This window comes from Pelophylax lessonae (genome assembly GCF_965119305.1).
Source record: "Pelophylax lessonae genome assembly, chromosome: 2".
In the NCBI taxonomy this organism is placed as follows: domain Eukaryota; kingdom Metazoa; phylum Chordata; class Amphibia; order Anura; family Ranidae; genus Pelophylax; species Pelophylax lessonae.
The window spans coordinates 611488474-611507629 of NC_138769.1; the positions used below are offsets into that span (position 1 = coordinate 611488474).

The window sequence follows — 19156 nt, forward strand, 5'->3', positions numbered from 1 at the left end:
CTATACTAAACTATTGGGGACGCTAGTATAGTTCTGATCTGATCAAAGATATTGATCCATTTCGACACCATACTAGTAATGGAGGTGTTTGGTGTGTGTGTGTGTGTCACTGGCAATCGAAGGGTTAAAATATATTGCTAAATATGCGGCGGACAATCCGACGCTATCCTGGATTGACGCTAACTAATATTAAAACTAACTGATGTCACCTGTGACACTAATACAGTGATCAGAAAAAAAGATCTGTACACTATAATAGTGACACACTGACAGGGTTATGAAGGGGTTAACTGGGGGTGATCAGGGGGTTAAATCTTTATTAGGGCATATTTGGCGGGTACCCTAAACCTAATTGTGACTCCCTCTAATTGTCTCTCAGACTAACTGAAGTCACAAGTGACACTAATACAGTGATCAGGAAATTATCTGTATACTGTATATAGTGTACACTGTGACAGGGTGTGAAAGGGTTAACTGGGGGGTGATCAGGGTGGTTAAATCTTTTTTATTAGGGGATGTATGGTGGGTACCCTAAACCTCTCAGGGACTACCACTAACTGTCTCTCAGACTAACTGAAGTCGCAGGTGACACTAATGCAGTGATCAATAAATTATCCGTATACTGTATATAATGTACACTGTCGGGGAGTGAATGGGATAACTGGGGGGTGATCAGGGGGTTTAATGTGTGCATATGTGTACCTGTGTCAGTGTAGTGCTTGTGTACACACAGTAGATCTTCTCATGATGGAACCGAAAAGGGCTCCAGGAGAGAAAATTGCATAATTTCCTGTGCCTGTGTTTACATGACACAGGCAAAGGACGTTCTGCTATTGGTCAGAACCTATCACCAGGGCCTGGCCAAAAGTCATTGGCCTGGAATGAACTGATGGGTTCTGAACTGAATCCAAACATTGCGGGGACAGCGGTCACGCGCGACCCCTAGCCCTGTGCGCAACCGACATACAGTTACGTCGGTTAGCGCAGCCTAGCCACCTTGCCGCAGTAAATCTGCGGCGGGCGGTCGGCAACAGGTTAACCTATATTTACATGTTTTACATTTAAAAAACGTAAAATGTAAAAAAAAAAAAAAATTGATTTGTAAATTACTTTCAAATACTTTGTACTATTGCTGACAGCTGAAGTGGTAAACCAAACCGTTGTGGTAGGCATCAGAAATTTTGTATCAGTGAGTACTAAAAAAGAAAACTGTACATGTACTCGTAAAAAAAAAAATGATATTGGTACATCCCTAGTTAGGTAAATTATAAAAAGGCGCTGGTATCCCTGAATATGAAATATATAACAAAGGTGCACCAAAGTATTGATATTCTAAAAAATAAATAGATATGTAAAATGCAATATCTAATGTGAATCTGTGACAGAATATTGATGTTCTAAAAAATGATAAATATAGGGTGCAATATCTAATGTGTATCTGTGACAAGGAATAAATAATATCAGATAATAACTTATTCTTAAGAAATGGTAAAAAATATGTGGGTTAAAATGGTAAAAAATATGTGGGTTAAATTTTAAAACCAATCATCATATATACCATCATAAACCTCTTTATAAAGTGCTGGTGCCACAGAAATATATTGTGCAAAAACAAATAAATATATAAGGTGCTGGAAAGTGCATTGAAGAACCAATAAAGTGCTAGTGATCACTTAATAAATTTCTAATTAGAAACGTATGTGCATAAAAACGCATGTACAAAATAGTGAATAAATTAATTGCATTAAATCTTGTTTCGACAGAAACTTGTTGATAATCAAATAAGGTGCATCTTCTATGGTGCTCAAAGGGTTAAACTCGTGATCCAACGAAAAACAATTCGTGCAAGGTAGTGAGTGATATTGCTTGAATATCAGGTGCTCCAGTGCATACAGATTTGTCTCCCTGCACATGGGCTTTAAAAAAACACCTATGAGAGGTAATTATTTGGAGGAGGAGTGAGGAGAAGGAGCTAATTACTTTGTGGAGTTATTTAACCACTTTTTATAATTTTTTATAATTTTTTAGAACATCAATATTCAGTCACAGATTCACATTAGATATTGCATTTTACATATCTATTTATTTTTTAGAATATCAATACTCCCCCCCCCCCCCCCCCCTGCACTGTACTCTCACCTTCCTTTCTCTGCTCTAATGCTTCCTCTCTTTCGAGACTTTTTTTCTTTTAGGCATACGTAACCTACCTGCCTATTGGAATTTATAAGCGGGGCAGGCCGCCGGATCGGTCCCTCCCTACCCCCATGGGCTGGCCATTTGATAGATGCCGGCGGGGATAGGGATTGAGACCTTTTTGGAGGGCCAACGCCCTGTAGCCGACTCTTGGTTCTTACCGCTCGTGTTTCTCTATGTTGGACAACTTGTCCTGAGATATGTTTTCGTTTATTGCCTTGTACATTGTCTTCTGCTTGCCTACTGTCTTTGGACATGTACCATTGCTCTTACATATGTTGTATGCCTATTCCTTTTTCAATAAACATTGAATTTATAAAAAAAAAAAAAAAAAGAATATCAATACTTTGGTGCACCTTTGTTATATTTCATATTCAGGGATACCAGCGTCTTTTTATCATTTTTTACCTATCTTGTATTGCATCTTGCAATTTAAAAGGGCAGCAGGTGCTACAACCAAAAAAATCCCCTAAGAACAAGGCGCCTTCACATTAATTACCCACATCCCTAGTCAGAGCAAAACTGTGTCCCTGCACGCAAAGCCAGCTCCATAAAGACTTGATTTGACCACTTTTTGGAGGAACTCAAGTGGCCTCAGCATTATTTAGCACTTTTGGGATGAATTAGATTGTCAACTTTAAGCTAGGTCTTCTCATCCAACATCAGTACCTTACCTCACAAATGCTCTTTTGGCTGAGAGTCCAAAAACTCCCACAGATCCTTTCCAAAATCTTGGAGGCTGTTTTTAGCTGAAAAGGTGAGGTCAACTCATAATTTCCAATGGTTTTGGAATGTTCTACACAGATATATAAGTGGTATGGTCAGGTTTCGCCTAAAATTTGCCTCTATTGTGCATGTGTGTATGTTTTTTTTTTTTTTTTCTCTATAAAATTTCAAATTTTTTACATAAATGCTCATTTTTGCTTTCCTTTTTCTACAGAATAAAGGTTCCCTTCAATTTGAGGACAAATGGGATTTCATGAGACCTATAGTCCTGAAGCTCCTACGGCAGGAGTCCGTCACAAAACAACAGTGGTTCGACCTCTTCTCGTAAGTCTTCTTCAATAAAGTAGTACTTTTATATCATTCCTCTAAAAATTATCATTAAAGGAACATTGTTCTGTGTTTGCTTTGGCATAAAATAACATTTATTTTGAAAAATGCAGGAATTTTTAAGTTCACTATAAGATAGAATGCAGTATTAGTGTGCTACAAGCGTTACAGTAAATAGAAGTCTATTAGGCTAAGTTTTTAGACTTTCCACTCCACAATCTGATCGCTTTTCAGAAGCGTTTGACATGTGGTGAGAAGGCGGTGTGATGCTCTCTGACCGCCTGTTGTAACCTGTAATTGCCAATCCCACACTCACTGACCCATTCACTTGAATGGGTGGTGTTTGGCAAAGGAGTAACAGTTTTGCCGTAGGCGTGCAGCAAAGCTATGCGATCCTTTGCATGTAAACTCCACCATTCGCAACCTTTGCAGCTTAAGGAAAGTGGGGGGCGCTAAAAATGCAGCTTAAATTGCCCTGGGCGCAGTCTTTTGAGGTTGAAGAAGTGGGGTTGCACCAGATTTCCAGCTGCACTTCCCATGCAGGAAACTCTCTACCACATCAGCTCGCTGTCACAGTATCCAGTGCCCTGACTCTGCCTCTGCTACCAGAGACGTAGATAATGGCTGGTATGCAGGTGGTGTGGGTTTCCCACCCAGAGTGTTCGGCACAAATTCCGGGTAATGTCCCTGCTGTTGCACGATCAGCCTCAGCCTGCACAGCGATCAGAGGTGACCGTGAAAATATGTCAGCTCACAGCATCAGTCCACTGCCACTGCCCACTTCCTTTGAGTACTAGTGGTTGTTTGCTCGGAGCACCGGCATCCTAGCAACTAATTATGTGCTTGCCCTGCCCCGAGGCTCTGACAATTACAGGAGAGGGAAAAAAAAAACATCCTCCTCTCAGACCTGCTGAGTCCCAGTTCCCCCAGCTTCCACTTGTCTGTCCTGTACCTGCCTGCTGCACTGAGGTAAGTAGGATCTCTGAGGACCCTGATGTCAGGTGGGGAGCCTGGGGACCTTTATGTAAGGAGGGGGGGACTCTGGTGACCCTGATGTAAAGGGGGGGATATTGGTGAGGACCCTGATGGGGAGGGGGGAGACACTGGGGACCCCAATATAAGGAAGAGGGACTCTGGGGAACTTACTTTAGGGGGACTCTGGGAGCCCTGATGTAAGAGGGAAAGGGGAACTTTGGGGATCCAAGTGAAAGGGAGGGACCTTAATGTACGGGTGGGTGGATCTGGTAACCCTGATGTTTGGGGGGGGGGGGGACTCTGGGGACCCTGAAGTAAGGGATGGTGACACCGGGACCCTTTTGAGGGGGGAAATTTGGGGACCCTATTAAAATAGAGGAACTCTGCTGTAACGGGGAAACTCTGGTGACCCTGATGTAAAGAGAGGTGGCTCTGGGGACTTTAATGAAAGGGGGGACACTGATGCAAGGGGAAGGAACTCTTAGGAACCCTAATGTAAAGGTTGGTGGGGCACTTGGGCTCATATGTAAGACAGAAAGGGGACTCTAGACTCACACTGCTGATGTAGGAACATTTTTCCTACTAGTGACATAACAAAGGGACATTGTTCCTTCCAGTGACACTAACATTGGGGGCATCTTTTTCTCACACTGATGCAGGGACATTTTTTTCGACATCACTGTTAGGCTATTGGCCCCCATATTTCACTGCGAGATAGAATGTGTACTGTACTGTTAAACTCCTACATTTATATGTTTTGGTAGGGCGCACTGCACATCACTAATAACCCCATCTGCTATTACACCTGGGGGGAGGGCGCCATTTGGCATCTTCGCGCTGGGCACCGGATGACCTTATCCTGGCACTGCCTGGGAGGGAATTATTGTAGGCACTATTCCAGGTCTCTGCCGAGTGACCTCACCGCTTCCTCTCTAGAACTGCAGAAGGTTTTGGTTAGGTGACCAGGAAGTGCCGGCCTCCTTAAGGTACTATAGCAAACAAATTTTTTACAGTACAGATCTAGAGCTAGTAGTAGTTAGTAACATTCAATTGGATTTGTTCTGTCATTTTGAATACCATTCGTAGCTACTATAATAAAGGCTGGGGATTCTTTTCCGGCACTCATCGGAAATGAAGAAAACATACCCAATAAAAACATGTAAAAAAAAACCTCACATTCTTCATACATTTTGGCAAGAATATATTCAGTTACATGTCTTTGGTAAAACAAAATATCAATAAGTGTATATTGAATGGTTTGTCTGAAAGTTAGTGTCTACAATCTATAGAATAGATAGGAATTTTTATTTATTTTTCTTTTTATAATAGTAATGGCTGTGATCAGCGACTTTTAGTGGCATAGTCCGGCGGGCAACTGACCAACTGCTACTGACATCTCCAGTTACACTAATACAGTGATCAGTGCTGAAAATATACACTGTCAATGTACTAATGACACTGGTTGGGAAGGGGTTAACATCTAGGGCGAAGAAGGGGTTACATGTGTGCCAAACAGTGTTTAGTGCGTTTACGGTTTTGTGTTTTGCAAGGCAATTTGCCGGTTTTTACTCCCTGCTTTACCAACAAAGGGCTCTCTTCTGTCATTCGCAGAGCCGATCAGCAGGTCCCAGCCATAAATCATTGGCTGGGACACACTGATCGTCTTGTGCTGCAGCCAATGACCGCAAAGCTGTGACACAATCGTGTACCTGTATGAGCCGACCTGCCGCAGTAAATTTACTGTTTTGGGTTGGCAAGCAGTTAAGGGGCTAAATGTAAATGAAAACCACCTGCCTGACGCCCATAACTGCATGTCTCGGGTGTCGGGCGATATGATTTGCGCATCCGTAAAAATACATTTTATTGCATAGTTATAGTTAGTATGAAAATCTCATAACTGAGTTATCCTGATGGAAGCTGAAAATCACTGATGCAGTCGCTGTCACTACAGTGATAGCTGCTCACTTCCTGATCCAGTGCTGAGTGGCCACCTTTCTGCATAGTAACCACAGGGGGTCCTTTGCTCGTCACTGCCACCATCAACTTTGAGTTCATGACATTAGTCCTTTCCCTCTCAAACTCCTCAAATCTTGAGAATACAAGGCGTTCTACAAATGGCAGCAGTGCTGAGCAAGCTCTATCCTGTAGCTACAAGACCTGTAGTCATGTAGAACGGCAGGCACTTAGAAAAAGACCTGAAATTCTACTGCTATTACTGTAGTAGCAGCAACTACTGCAGTGATTAGGAGCTTCCACAGGAAGATGAGCTCCCTTCTTGTCCTGCCCTCAGGACCTCACAAGGGACACCTTGCTTCCAAGTCCACCATTACACACTGGATCAGGCAACTGACTACTAGAGCTTACACTCTAAAGGCCAAAATTCCTCCTGCGTTTTTTTTTTTTTGCACCTACTTCACCAGATCAGTAGGTGTTTCCTGGGTATTCCAGCATCGGGCCTTTGTAGCCCATCTCTGTAAGCCTGCCAACTGGTTTTCTGTTCACATTTTTTTAAAGTTTTATCAGGTGGACACCCAATCCTCTGTGGATGCAGCCTTTGGCCGCAAGGTTCTTGCAGCGGCACTCTAAGCTTGGTCTGTTGGTCCTTTTTGTTGTTGGGAGCGTTGGCACAGTTCTGTTCCTCTAGTTGTTGCCCACCCTTCTCATTCATTGCTGGAGGGCAGCCCTACTTTCTGTTCCTTGGGTACTTTGTGTTTCTTATTACAAAACTGATGACTCGGATAGGGGTATAGGGAAGGCGTTCAGAGAGTGTTCTTGAATGCTTTGTCATTGTCCAGTCATCTGAAGGTACAAGTATATAGCCTAGGGGCTTTGAATACTCAACCTGTGTCCTGTACTCCAATATTTGAAGTTTACAGGGAAGTTAAATTCCTCTTTTCTTGGAATACAAATCTCCCCTACCCCCTTGTGTTTTCCTCTGAATGCTTGCTAAAAAAAATGGGGATAGCTGGATTGGGAGGGGTTGTAAGGGCTGTCTTAACATCTGTTTGCTAGTGGTCTCATCTGAAGGGGGTAGCCTAAAACCTGTGGTCAAGATTTATTTAAAGTGGTGGTTTAAAAAAAAAAAAAAAAAAAAGCATCCCATACTAGCACATTATAACAGACATACCTGTGAACCTGATCCGTCCAGAGGTGTCCTGTCACCTCTGACTGGGAATCCATTTTTACCGGGTCTTGCTTTCAGGTTCACATGCTCTGGCCGCTTGAATGGTGAGAGGCAATGTCACTTCCGCACATGCCCACCGGAGTCATGGCCGTGGCACAGCTCTCTCAATGGATGGCATGTTTTTTATTGAGAGAGCAGTGCGCAAACACTAGTGACGTCACCAGCTGCTTCACAGGTAAATATCTCCTATGAGTTGAGTATGAGTGAATGTAAAGATATATTTATTTGTACCTACGGGTAAGCCTTATTATATGCTTATCTGTAGGTACAAAACAACAAAGGGAGTTTACTCCCACTTTAAAGTAGGTAGGGCCCTTACTGTACTCCCAGAAAATGTATAATTACAGGTAAGTCAACAATGCTTATTTTGGCAGGTAAAGCAGCTCCATTACATGCTATTTCATCTGTGTATTTAGCCATTTGCCTGGAGTTGAACTTCAATATGTATATCCAACAAATCACTGTGCCTTTAAAGTGTACTCTAACTTCCATTTGTGTCCCTGAGCTGTCACCCTGTCACACAGGCTTCCATTGCAAACTACAAGTAGCTGTTTCAACACTCTTTATGCAGTCATGGTCCACTGTTATCACAATTGCTGCAGAGGCAGCAGAATATGAAAAAAAAAGTATTTTAATGAAAAAAAAAAATTGCTTATAAACAATTGGAAACCAGAGGTAAAGACCTAAACTGCTGAGCCTACATCCCAATGAAATGGAAAGGAACAAGGAGAAAAAAACCCTCTGTGGGACTTTAAGGGCTCTGATATAATAGTATCTATACACACTCTCAAAGGATTAAAATATACATTTTATTTTACACAAAATATGGTAATAACAAACATTACATAATATTGCTAATAAACAGTGCACATTAGCAAACTAAATGTTATTTGGCCAAGGTTTATATACACGTTAAAAGCCTCCATCATGGCATGGGTAACAACTGTGGTGATGAAATTTGTGATTTAATTGCCTTCCATTACATTATATTTTCAGCAAGATGTAGTTGAGCTTGTAAAATGTAAATGTCTTGTCGGGGATTTTTAACAACCTATATTTTTTCCACTTCACTTCATGGATTATCGGGGTCTAAAAGGTGATTGATTGTTTTTTAATTTTAGGGATGTGCATGCAGTTTGCCTATGGGATGACAAAGGCCCAGCAAAAATCCACCAGGCTTTAAAAGAGGACATTCTAGAGTTTATAAAGCAGGCTCAAGCTGTGAGTAGTATTGTTTGTTTCTGTTCTTGACCTAATACTTGTACTGTTCAGTGGATTGGATTTCTATTTCTCTGGGAAACATTGCATAAATGTAAAAAAAAAATTAAATACAGTTCAGTGTCTGCCATAATTCCCTTGCTATAGGCAAAACATTTTGTTTTTCATTTTGGATAAAGCAAGTATAACCCCTGTCAGATTTTTTTTTATTTTTTTGCCATCTTTGTCCCATTGGGGAGATATAACTTCACTTCCAGTCCCATAGACAAAACAAGAAGTGCGAGGAAATCCTTGCAATTTAAAGGAATACGTTATGGCTCCCCAGGTCACCACAATTAGTGCCCCTATTTAAAATTTCCTTCTCAATTACTGCTCTGGGAACAATCTGAAATTTGAAATTTTCCTTTACTTTCAATGATAATGGTAAACAGGACAAATAGAGAGGGTGAATCCCACTAATGGGCACAGATAGCAGAAAAAAACTGCTGTTCTATTCCCTCTCCACTATATCCAAAACTAAAATAAAAATGTGGCTTTAGTTATACTTTAAAGCTGATTTCCAGGAGTTCCGCCACTTTTTTAAACGATGCTGAATATTATGGTTTAGGTCCACTAACTACTAAGAGCTAGAGCTGCACGATTAATCGTATGAAAATCGCGATCTCGATTCACCCCCCCTGACGATCTAACCCTGAAATATGCTCGATTCTTTGCATAACAGAGAGAACAGCTGTGGAAAAAAAAAAAAAAAGCCTCCAGGCAAACAGCTATCAGCATTAAGTCTCCCAGTAACTATAAACAAAGTGATTACATTGTATCTTTTCCTTCCCTCTGCCAGGGAGAAAGGAAGTTTAACCTCTTAAAGACTGGATCTTTTTCTGACATTTGTTGCTTGCAAGTTAAAATCAGTTTTTTTTGCTAGAAAAGTACTTAGAACCCCCAAACATTTTATATATTTTTTTTAGCAGAGACCCTACAGAACAAAATGGCGATTGTTGTAATATTTTATGTCACACTGTATTTGCGCAGCAGTCTTTCAAACGCAATTAATAGACTTTAATGAATAAAAAAAAAACGTAACAGTGAAGTTATCCCAATTTTTTTTGTTACACAGAGAATCGTGAGAGAATCGTGATCTTTATTCCAAGCTAAAAAATCGTGATTCTCATTTTGGCCAGAATCGTGCAGCTCTACTAAGAGCTACAGCAAGGTGTAAAATACCTTGTGCTGCTAGCACATATGACCGTTGTCCTGTGACTGTCGCACAAAGCAGCAGCCTGGCACTCTTCTCCCTGCAAACACTGCTCCAATAAACAGCACTGTGCATGAAGCGCTTTGTACAAGAGAGCACTCTCTATTGTGCTGGCAGCTCAGAGAATTTAGACCTTGCTGCAATGCTTAGTAGTGTAAGGGCTTGTTTACACTTGCTCAAAATACTGACGCTTATCAAACGTGTCTAAAATGCTAATGTGCATTGATAAGCGTTTAATGAGCATTAAAAAAGCTCCCCCAAACGCCCTATGCGTGTTTTTGGCACGTTATATCCACACCACAGATGCCTATTATTAACTGTAATGTACTAACGTGCTGGTTGCGGTACGTTGCCATAGACTTGAATGGAAGGCGTTGAAGTGCTTCAACTCCTTTAAAACTCAATGTGAGGCTTCAATTTTGAAGCGAAGCGTTACTAATGCTTCATAAACCGCACTGTGTGTTGTCCATAGTATAAGTTGCATAGGCGTTTGAGGGACGTTAAAATCATCCATCAAGCACCTGCTTTCGATGCCAGTGTGAATTAGGCCTAAAGAAAGTAAAAGAGACCAATATTTATTACTGTTGGACATCTTAAATGCATTACAGTAATTTAGTCAGGGTTTAGTTGAGTTTCAACAGCTATAACCAGTTCACTAAAAAAAGTTTTGATTTTGAACTCCCTACATGTGAAAGAAAAACTTATGGTCTTTCTGTACCCATTGCTTCCATAAACCAACAAAGCTTACCTATGTGTATATTTAAGCATAACCAATCTTTGTGACAGTGTCGGTTTAATCTTACACATATTTTAGGGTGTAGTATGAAACATGGGTACATTCCCCATCCCCACTTACTAGAATCGCTGGGTGTTTCTTCATGCACACACCTGTTTTGTTTTGAACTTGTTGCAGCTGTGTGCATTGCTCAGGTCGTACATCCATATCAGTTCAAAGGTTCATTTTCTGTGAATGGATGAGGCAAAGTGACCTGTAGATGCCAGTAAAAGAGTCTGCATGAGCGTGTGCATTGCAGCCACAATGCACTGATCGTGATTGCAATGCTCTGCAGACTCCAAATCCAAAATCGTATTAAATTTGCAATTTTAATTTTTTTTTTTTTTTAGTAGGTGTAATTTAATTGCATTTTTGCGAAATGCGCAATTTTTTAAATGTAATACCTGTGCTTATATATTGAGTTCAGACCTCAGATGTTCTCTTTCTGTATAGCATCGTCTATTTTACTGTAACTGTAAACCATTTTTATAAAGTGGACTATGCCTTTAAAGTATGTTCAAAGCCAAACTTTTTCCCATTTTGAATAGAGTAAGAAATGGTCAAAACTCTTGTTTGTTTTTTGTGCTAATTGTGTCCCGTTGGAAAAATTATTCTTCTTGTCCTGAAGACATAACAGTAAGTGAGAGAAAATCTTTTAAAAGTGAGGGTAATCCGCTCTTGGCTGTTACTTAAACAACTGTCCCCATTTTAAGACTTTTTTCCTCTTATTGACAGAGAAAACACTTTTTAGATTTTTCCCTCACAATACTATCGGTGACAAAAGCTTACATCTTATGGCTCACATAGACTGTCCTTTTTAAAGTTAAGTGGGTAACAAATGAAGCTGAATACACACTATACCATCATTTTTTAGTTTTTTTTCCTTTAGATTCACCAAAACCATATAATATGAGGTCAAACCTAAACACTTTCAATTTGTATGCAATCCGGCAGGCCCTTGCACTACATAGTTGAAGGCAGAGGTGGGGGACTTGAGTCACATGACTTGACTAAGTCAAACTTAAGTCACCAGTTTGAGGACTTGAGACTTGCTTGACTAAAATTAATAAAAGACTCGACTTGACTTTGACTTGGTATTCATGACTTGAGACTTGACTTTGACTTGAGACCTATGACTCAAAATGACTTTACTTTTTTAAGTTATTAAATATTTGCATTTTCTCAATGTGTTAAAGCAAATGTGCCTGTTATGTTTCTGACACCAAATTCACTTAAAACACCTCAGTGTGTTGTGATTTTTAGGACACTGGCTGTTTAACAATGGAAATACTTAACATGTTTTTAGTGACTGTGGTGTTGAAACATGATCGGACAAAGGATTTTGAGCTGTTTGGGCATTCAAAGTGTTTCTTTATTATACCAAGAAAAAAGCACTAAGCAGTTTTGTTAATGTTGAAAATAAAACAAAACCTTTCCTGGCCACTGACTTTTAACTGATTTAAAGGTGAAAATTGGAGTAGATCAGTATTTTGACTTGTTTTGTGACTTGACCAAAATAATTGACTTGACTTGTTTGACTTCTAGCAGGGACTCGACTTGACTTGCTTGCTTTTCGCCACAGTAACTTGGGACTTGCTTGTGACTTGAAGGTTAAGACTTGAGACTTGCTTGTGACTTGCACATGTGTAACTTACTCCCATGTCTGGTTGAAGGTACAGTTTTGCTCATAAGTTTACATACCCTGGCAGAATTTATGATTTATTGGCCATTTTTCTGAGAATATAAATAACACAACTTCTCTTTCACTCATGGTTAGTGTTTGGCTGAAGCCATTTATTATCAATCAACTGTGTTTTCTCTTTTTAAATCAACATGACAACCGAAACTACCCAAATGGCCCTGATCAAAAGTTTACATACCCTGGTGATTTTGGCCTGATAACATGCACACAAGTTGACACAAATGGGTTTGAATGGCTATTAAAGGTAACCATCCTCACCTGTGATCTGTTTGCTTGTAATTAGTGAGTGTGTGTGTGTGTGTGTATAAAAGGTCAGTGAGTTTCTGGACTCCTGACCACCCTTGCATCTTTCATCCAGTGCTGCACTGATGTTTCTGGATTCTGAGTCATGGGGAAAGCAAAAGAATCGTGAAAAGATCTGCGGGAAAAGGTAGTTGAACTGTATAAAACAGGAAAGGAATATAAAAAGAAATCCAAGGAATTGAGAATGCCAATCAACAGTGTTCAAACTCTAATCAAGAAGTTGAAAATGAAGGGTTCTCTTAAAACCAAAGCACTGTCAGGTAGACCAACTAAAATATCAGCCACAACTGCCAGGAAAATTGTTTGGGATTCAAAGAAAAACCCACAAATAACTTCAGGTGAAATACAGGACTCTCTCTGAAAACACGTGGTGTGGCTGTTTCAAGATGCACAATAAGGAGGCACTTGAAGAAAGATAGGCTGCATGGTCGAGTCGCCAGAAGAAATCCATTACTACTTAAATGCCACAAAGTATCCCGCTTACAATACGCCAAACCGCACAGAGACAAGCCTCAAACCTTCTGGCACAAAGTCATTTGGAATGATGAGACCAAAATTTGAGCTTTTTGGCCACAACCGTAAATGCTACATTTGGAGAGAAGTCAACAAGGCCTATGATGAAAGGTACAGCATTCCTACTGGGAAACACGGAGGTGGATCGCTGATGTTTTGGGGATGTGTGCTACAAAGGCACAGGAAATTTGGTCAGAATTGATGGCAGGATGAATGCAGTATGTGGTTATCAAAAAATACTGGAGGAAAATTTGCATTCATCAGCCCGGAAGCTATGCATGGGATGTACTTGGACATTCCAACATGACAATGATCCTAAACACAAGGCCAAGTCAACCTGTCATTGGCTACAGCAGAATAAAGTGAAGGTTCTGGAGCGGCCATCTCAGTCTCCTAACCTCAATATCATTGAGCCACTCTGGGGAGATCTCAAACGTGCAGTTCATGCAAGACAGTTCAAGAATTTACAGGAACTGGAGGCTTTTTGTCAGGAAGAATGGGCAGCTTTACCATCTGAGAAGATAAAGAGCTTCATCCACAAATACCACAAAAGACTTCAAGCTGTCATTGATGTTAAAGGGGGCAATACACAGTAATAAGAACTGGGGTATGTAAACTTTGATGAGGGTCATTTGAGTAGTTTCTGTTGTCATTACGATTTAAAAAGAGTAAACACAGTTGATAATAAATGGCTTCAGCCAAACACTAACCATGAGTGAAAGAGAAAAGTTTTTGTGTTATCATTTGTATTCTCTGAAAAATGGCAGAAAAATCATTAATTCTGCCAGGGTATTTAAACTTATGAGCACAACTGTAAATCTAAAGGAAATAAAAAAAAAGTTGTATAGTGTGTATTCAGCTTTATTCTGGTTTCTTGGTTTAGAAAATGTGTTATTTGTATGTCAGGTGCTCAGCAACCTTCAGAAAGCAAACAAGAAATTGTATAGGGGTAAATAATGGCTCTACAGAGTATGTTGATGCTGGGGATAAGACCAGTTAATCCAATCCTCTTCCTGGATAGCAACCTGAGAGACGGTTGGTTCTTTCATCTACAAGAAACACAAGCAGAACAGTGAAAATTCCCCCCCTACAGCATTGTTTATTTTGACCTAATAGCCATTGGGTCAGCGGTCAAGATGGTGGTCCAGGGAGGGCTTGCAGGCCTCCAAGGTCACAGTTTCCAGACATATAAACTAACAATTTTTCTGCTTTTTAAGAGGGAGAAGATTGCAGTACCTCCTTCTTTAGAGACCATAAAGATCTTTGCATCATGGGTGGGAAAAGCAGGTATTTCAGTTGCATAAATATAAAGAGTGACTTTTTGGTTTGGTCCGGATACTTTAATCTAATGTTGTGGAGTAGAGGTCCTCTTGAACCAAGACTCGCATTCAGTAAAAAAGTTTTGCAGGCATGTTTTGATGTATTGCAGTTAAAATGGAAAATTAAAGTAAAACTGTCCTGGCCTGAATAGAGGGCCTAAGATAATACTAGTAAAATGTAAGTACCCGTGTCTTCTGTGAGCCTCTCTTCTGCACAAGTTAGCATTTAGTCTGTAGCCAAAACCTGGGCTGCCCTCTGAGTTGCTGGAATTTAAATGTTAAATGACAAGGGGTGGGGTTTCGTTCCATAAGGGGTTTGTGCTAAATTTTAAAATTGAAAAATATTGAGAGAATGAATACAGTCCAAGATCAAAATGGGAACACAGTCATGTCTGGCAAACCCAGATATCTATAGTCACCAAAGGTTATCAGCACTTGTTACTTTTAAAAGAGAAGTTCTTCTTTTTTTTAAAGAATCATACTTACCTAGGTTAATGCAGCACTGGTCCGATGCTGCATCTGTCCCCCGTTGGCTTTAAGGCTGAGAACCGAGCGATCAAAGACCATTAATCGCTCTGTTTTCCGGTCCAGGGTTGTGGGCAGATCCCGACCATATTGTCACAATCTTGACCCAGCCTGACCAGCTCTGTGATGTTAGCTGACAGCAGGCTTCAGCCTGCTGTCTGCTAAAAACAGGTCACAGGAATGCAGAATGAACTGCAGTGCTGTCATCCACAGGAGAAGTACAGCCAGATGAGTTTTGGCTGTACTTTTCTTTTAAATTAAAGTTTAGCATTTGAAGCTCCTATGCCCAAACACATATTGCCCTTTCTACTGACTTTGTGTACACTGCCTGTGACCCAAGCACAGAGAAGGGCACACTCTTGGACTACTCGTAGAATTGGTAAGATGCTGATTATGAAGCTGGATGCCACGATAATGTAATGCTGTTGTGCAGGAGTTACATCAGTAGCCTACCAATGGCCACAGAATGAAGGTGCCATAAGAAAAAGCCTTGTTAATGGAAGCTAGACTGCAAAGAATCCAGGAAGCAAAGTATTCCCCCAATATGTGGAGAGCTATTCTGAATGCTACTATAGTTGGCTACTCAGAACTCAAAATATAATAATCCTTTGTGGATAGAAATCTGGACGCTGCCAGTGCTGACTTGTTTTTAAAAGTGAAACGCTGTAGCTTCACTACCCAGTCACTGACATTTAAAAACATGCAGCCAGGGATGTCTGAAAGGTCTGAACTCCTGCACGCTTGTTTATGCCAGTGGCTCTCTAGGCTAGCGAGGGTCAGGACTAAAACTTTGGATCCCTTATTTTAGGAACAAGCCACCAATGACTGACTGTTTTTTAATATTTCTATTTTTGACTCTAGCCCAGTTAAAGTATATGATGACAATCGTTGATTTTATTTATTTTTTTCCTGAATTGTACTGTAACAGCCTTTGTCTTTACCAAAACCAGTTTGACAGCTGTTTATGTGCCTCGCTCAGTGCACAATGTTCAATGACAAACCTATGTAAGCACTATGATCGAAAACTAGGGTGATCGTGTCATCTCTTTTGGATAGAGTAATAGTAGGTGTACATGGCTTGAATTTCAGAACTGGGCAAATTTCGAGACGTGGGTGGCCCTTTCGGCACCACCTGGCTTAACAGACTTTATTTGGAATATTGAAGGAGCCAAGTGGAACATTCCCTGCCAAACAGTGACTGCAGCCTGTCACCAAGTTAACCATTTATTCCTATAAAGAAGCTAGTAGAGGGTACAGAGCACAAGATACTGTATCAGAATCCCCCTTCTCCATAGGAATATATATAGAGAACTCCCTGGCTAAATACCTCCCATAAGTGTTGGATGAATATTTCTTTATTTTTTTCTTTTTCTCTTAGAGAGTACTCAGTCATCAAGACGACACTGCTTTACTGAAGGCTTATATTGTAGAATGGCGCAAATTCTTTACACAGTGCGACATCTTACCCAAACCCTTCTGTCAGTTAGAAATCACTTTAATGGGAAAACAAGGAAGTAACAAGAAATCAAATGTGGAAGACAGTATTGTTAGAAAGGTAAGCCTTGATTAATGAAAATATTGGGCCTATTTTTTATATATATATATATATATATATATATATATATATATATATATATATGTATATGTGCATTAGGGCATTCTTTTCATGAATAAGTTTGCCACTGTTTAAACAGAGGCTTCCATTCAAATGTTGATGATAGGTAGATCTCTAACTGAGAATGATGGTTAGTGAGACTTTTAGCTATCTTTGCTTTAAATCTGTGTCGCAGACATCTACAATGATCTGTAAATTAAAGTGGAGTTCCGGCCTATTTTACAACTTTAGTGATACCTGGAGTGCTCGGTATGCTGATCAACAATTGGGCATTTTCAATTTTTTCGGGGGGGGGGGGGGGCCTTACCTTATTTTCAGGGCATTTTTGATTGTACTCCCTCCCTCTCCCCCTTCTGTGGCCACCGACATCACTTCCGCCTTTGCATTGCATCGTGGGAACTGTTTGTCATCACTCCCAGGAGGCTGGAATCAGGAAGAACTCCCAGAACACTCCCTGGAATTAGGAAGAAGGACACAGCAGATTACATTGCGGCTTCAGATGCCCACATCCAAGATGGCCGCGCTCAGACAGCGTTTTTAAAAGTAAGATTTTGACTAAAATCCAATACTATACACCTTGTAAGTATGAGAATAGCAGTTCTGTAAAGGGCGATGGATTAGTATTATAGGGGTATTTTTAGTTAAAAAAGGTATTTGAGGCCGGAACTCCGCTTTAATACTGCACATGTACAATGAAAGGTTTATTCACTTTTTTATATTGATGAGAACAACAATCCGATTTCTTTTGTTAGTTCTATGGTAAAGCAATACTGAAGACCTAAAGCTTGTTTGTATTGAGCATGATATATTCACTTATCGTCAAATTATCATTTTACATCAGACCCCTGTTTGTAATAACATTGTGGAGTCACTCAAATCTTCCAAGTTTCCGAAGAGCAGTAGCCTAAAATTTCACATGAAGTTAGATACTGGTGTTAGACTGAAGGCCCAGTTTAGTGGCATTATGTTGGGAAAATGCGCTTGTAAAGGCATATTTATTTTCCTAAAATTATAAACATGGTAGACTTACCTGTTCTGTGCAGTGGTATTTCACAGAGCGGCCCTGAACCCCCTCTTTTGGGGTCCCCTGCTAATGCTATCGGCTCCTCCTCTTATGCGTGTGCAAGCTGTGTACTATGAGGACACGCATGTGGGCGCACTCCCAAGCCCAGCCGTGTGTGTCCAAAGACAGAACACAGCATGACCCTGCCACCCACTCCCTCCTCACAGGATTTTATTAACAACCATTGGCTGCTGCCGCCGCTACAGACGTGCACAGTGCTGAATCGAAGTAGATGTAAACCCTCACATATACCCAGTGAAGTAAACAGCCTCAGAAGATACACAGAGATTGAACAAATCTCCCTACATAAGTTTTACATGCATTGCTGCTGTCTTCAGCTTGCTATATACTTTAGAAAGTGCACATCCATGTTAGAAGATTTCTCTTCCTGTTCAGCACTGGGAATGTTGTGTTAGTATACATTGTGTGACAGTTGACTGGAGGAAAGGCACACACCCCCACTGCACATAGGCAGCGGAAGGAAGGAATGTGCTGTGAATAGACCAGCTCTCTGCTAATCTATAGCACCCACCTAGACACGAAAATTCAGCCTGGTTTTATCTCAGTTGACTTTCCAGAAGTTATCATGCTGATAACAGAAGAACAGAGCAAGAGAAAGCCACTGGACTTAAGGCTTTGGAGAGAGATAGGAAAGCATTGCAGATATATGTGCCTAGTTCAAATTTCATGAATCAGGTTTACATCCACTTTTAATGCATTCTATACATTAGGGTGAAAAACCTTCTGTGCTGCAGAATCCCCAGCCCCCCTTATACTTATCGCAGCCCGATCTAATCCAGTGATGTGCGCGAGAGCAGCGGCTCTCGTCACTGTCTTCCCTCTGCCCTGGGCAGATAAATAATCAAATGCTGTGACCAGAAAGCAAGCATGTGTGGGTGCCCCCATGGAAAGTGGCTTTCTATTGGGGCACTTGCTGAAGAGGAGACGGCCGGAGTGCCAGGAAGGGACCCCACAAGAAGAGGATCGGGGCTGCTCTGTTTTGCACGGAGCAGATAAGTAATAGCATGTTTTTTATTTTATTTTTTTTCTTGTTAAAATATATGCACTACCTAAAAAAGCACACTATGTGCAGTGACATGGGTTTTTCCACATAAACACGGGTCACCTGTTCACACCACAACACTGTTGTGATCTGCGGTGTGTTGCAGTGCAGAAAAGTGTAGTATGTTCACATTTTTCCACAGCACACTAGAAGAAACAGCATACAGTGCCTTGAAGTATTCATACCCCTTGAAAGTTTCTACATTTTGTCATGTTACAACCAAAAACGTTTATTTTTTTTATTTTATTTTATTTTATTTATTTTTATTTTATTTTTTGTTAGACCAACACAAAGTCGCACATAATTGTGAAGTGGAACGCAAATGATAAATGGATTTCAAAATTTTTTACAAATGTCTGTGCATTTGTATTCAGCCCCCTTTACTCTGATACCCCTAAGTAAG

The 19156-nt window shown here is 40.5% G+C and overlaps 1 protein-coding gene across 1 annotated transcript in view; it reads left to right on the forward strand.

The window, feature by feature from the left end:
* The window catches only part of CUL5 (cullin 5), a 135194-nt gene that overhangs the window by 37067 nt on the left and 78971 nt on the right, over positions 1 to 19156 (forward strand). Inside the window, exons 2-4 of the mRNA XM_082248438.1 lie at positions 3134 to 3243; positions 8527 to 8626; positions 16391 to 16567. Of these exons, the coding sequence (XP_082104564.1) occupies positions 3134 to 3243; positions 8527 to 8626; positions 16391 to 16567 (387 nt within the window). The remainder of the gene's footprint in view (positions 1 to 3133; positions 3244 to 8526; positions 8627 to 16390; positions 16568 to 19156) is intronic.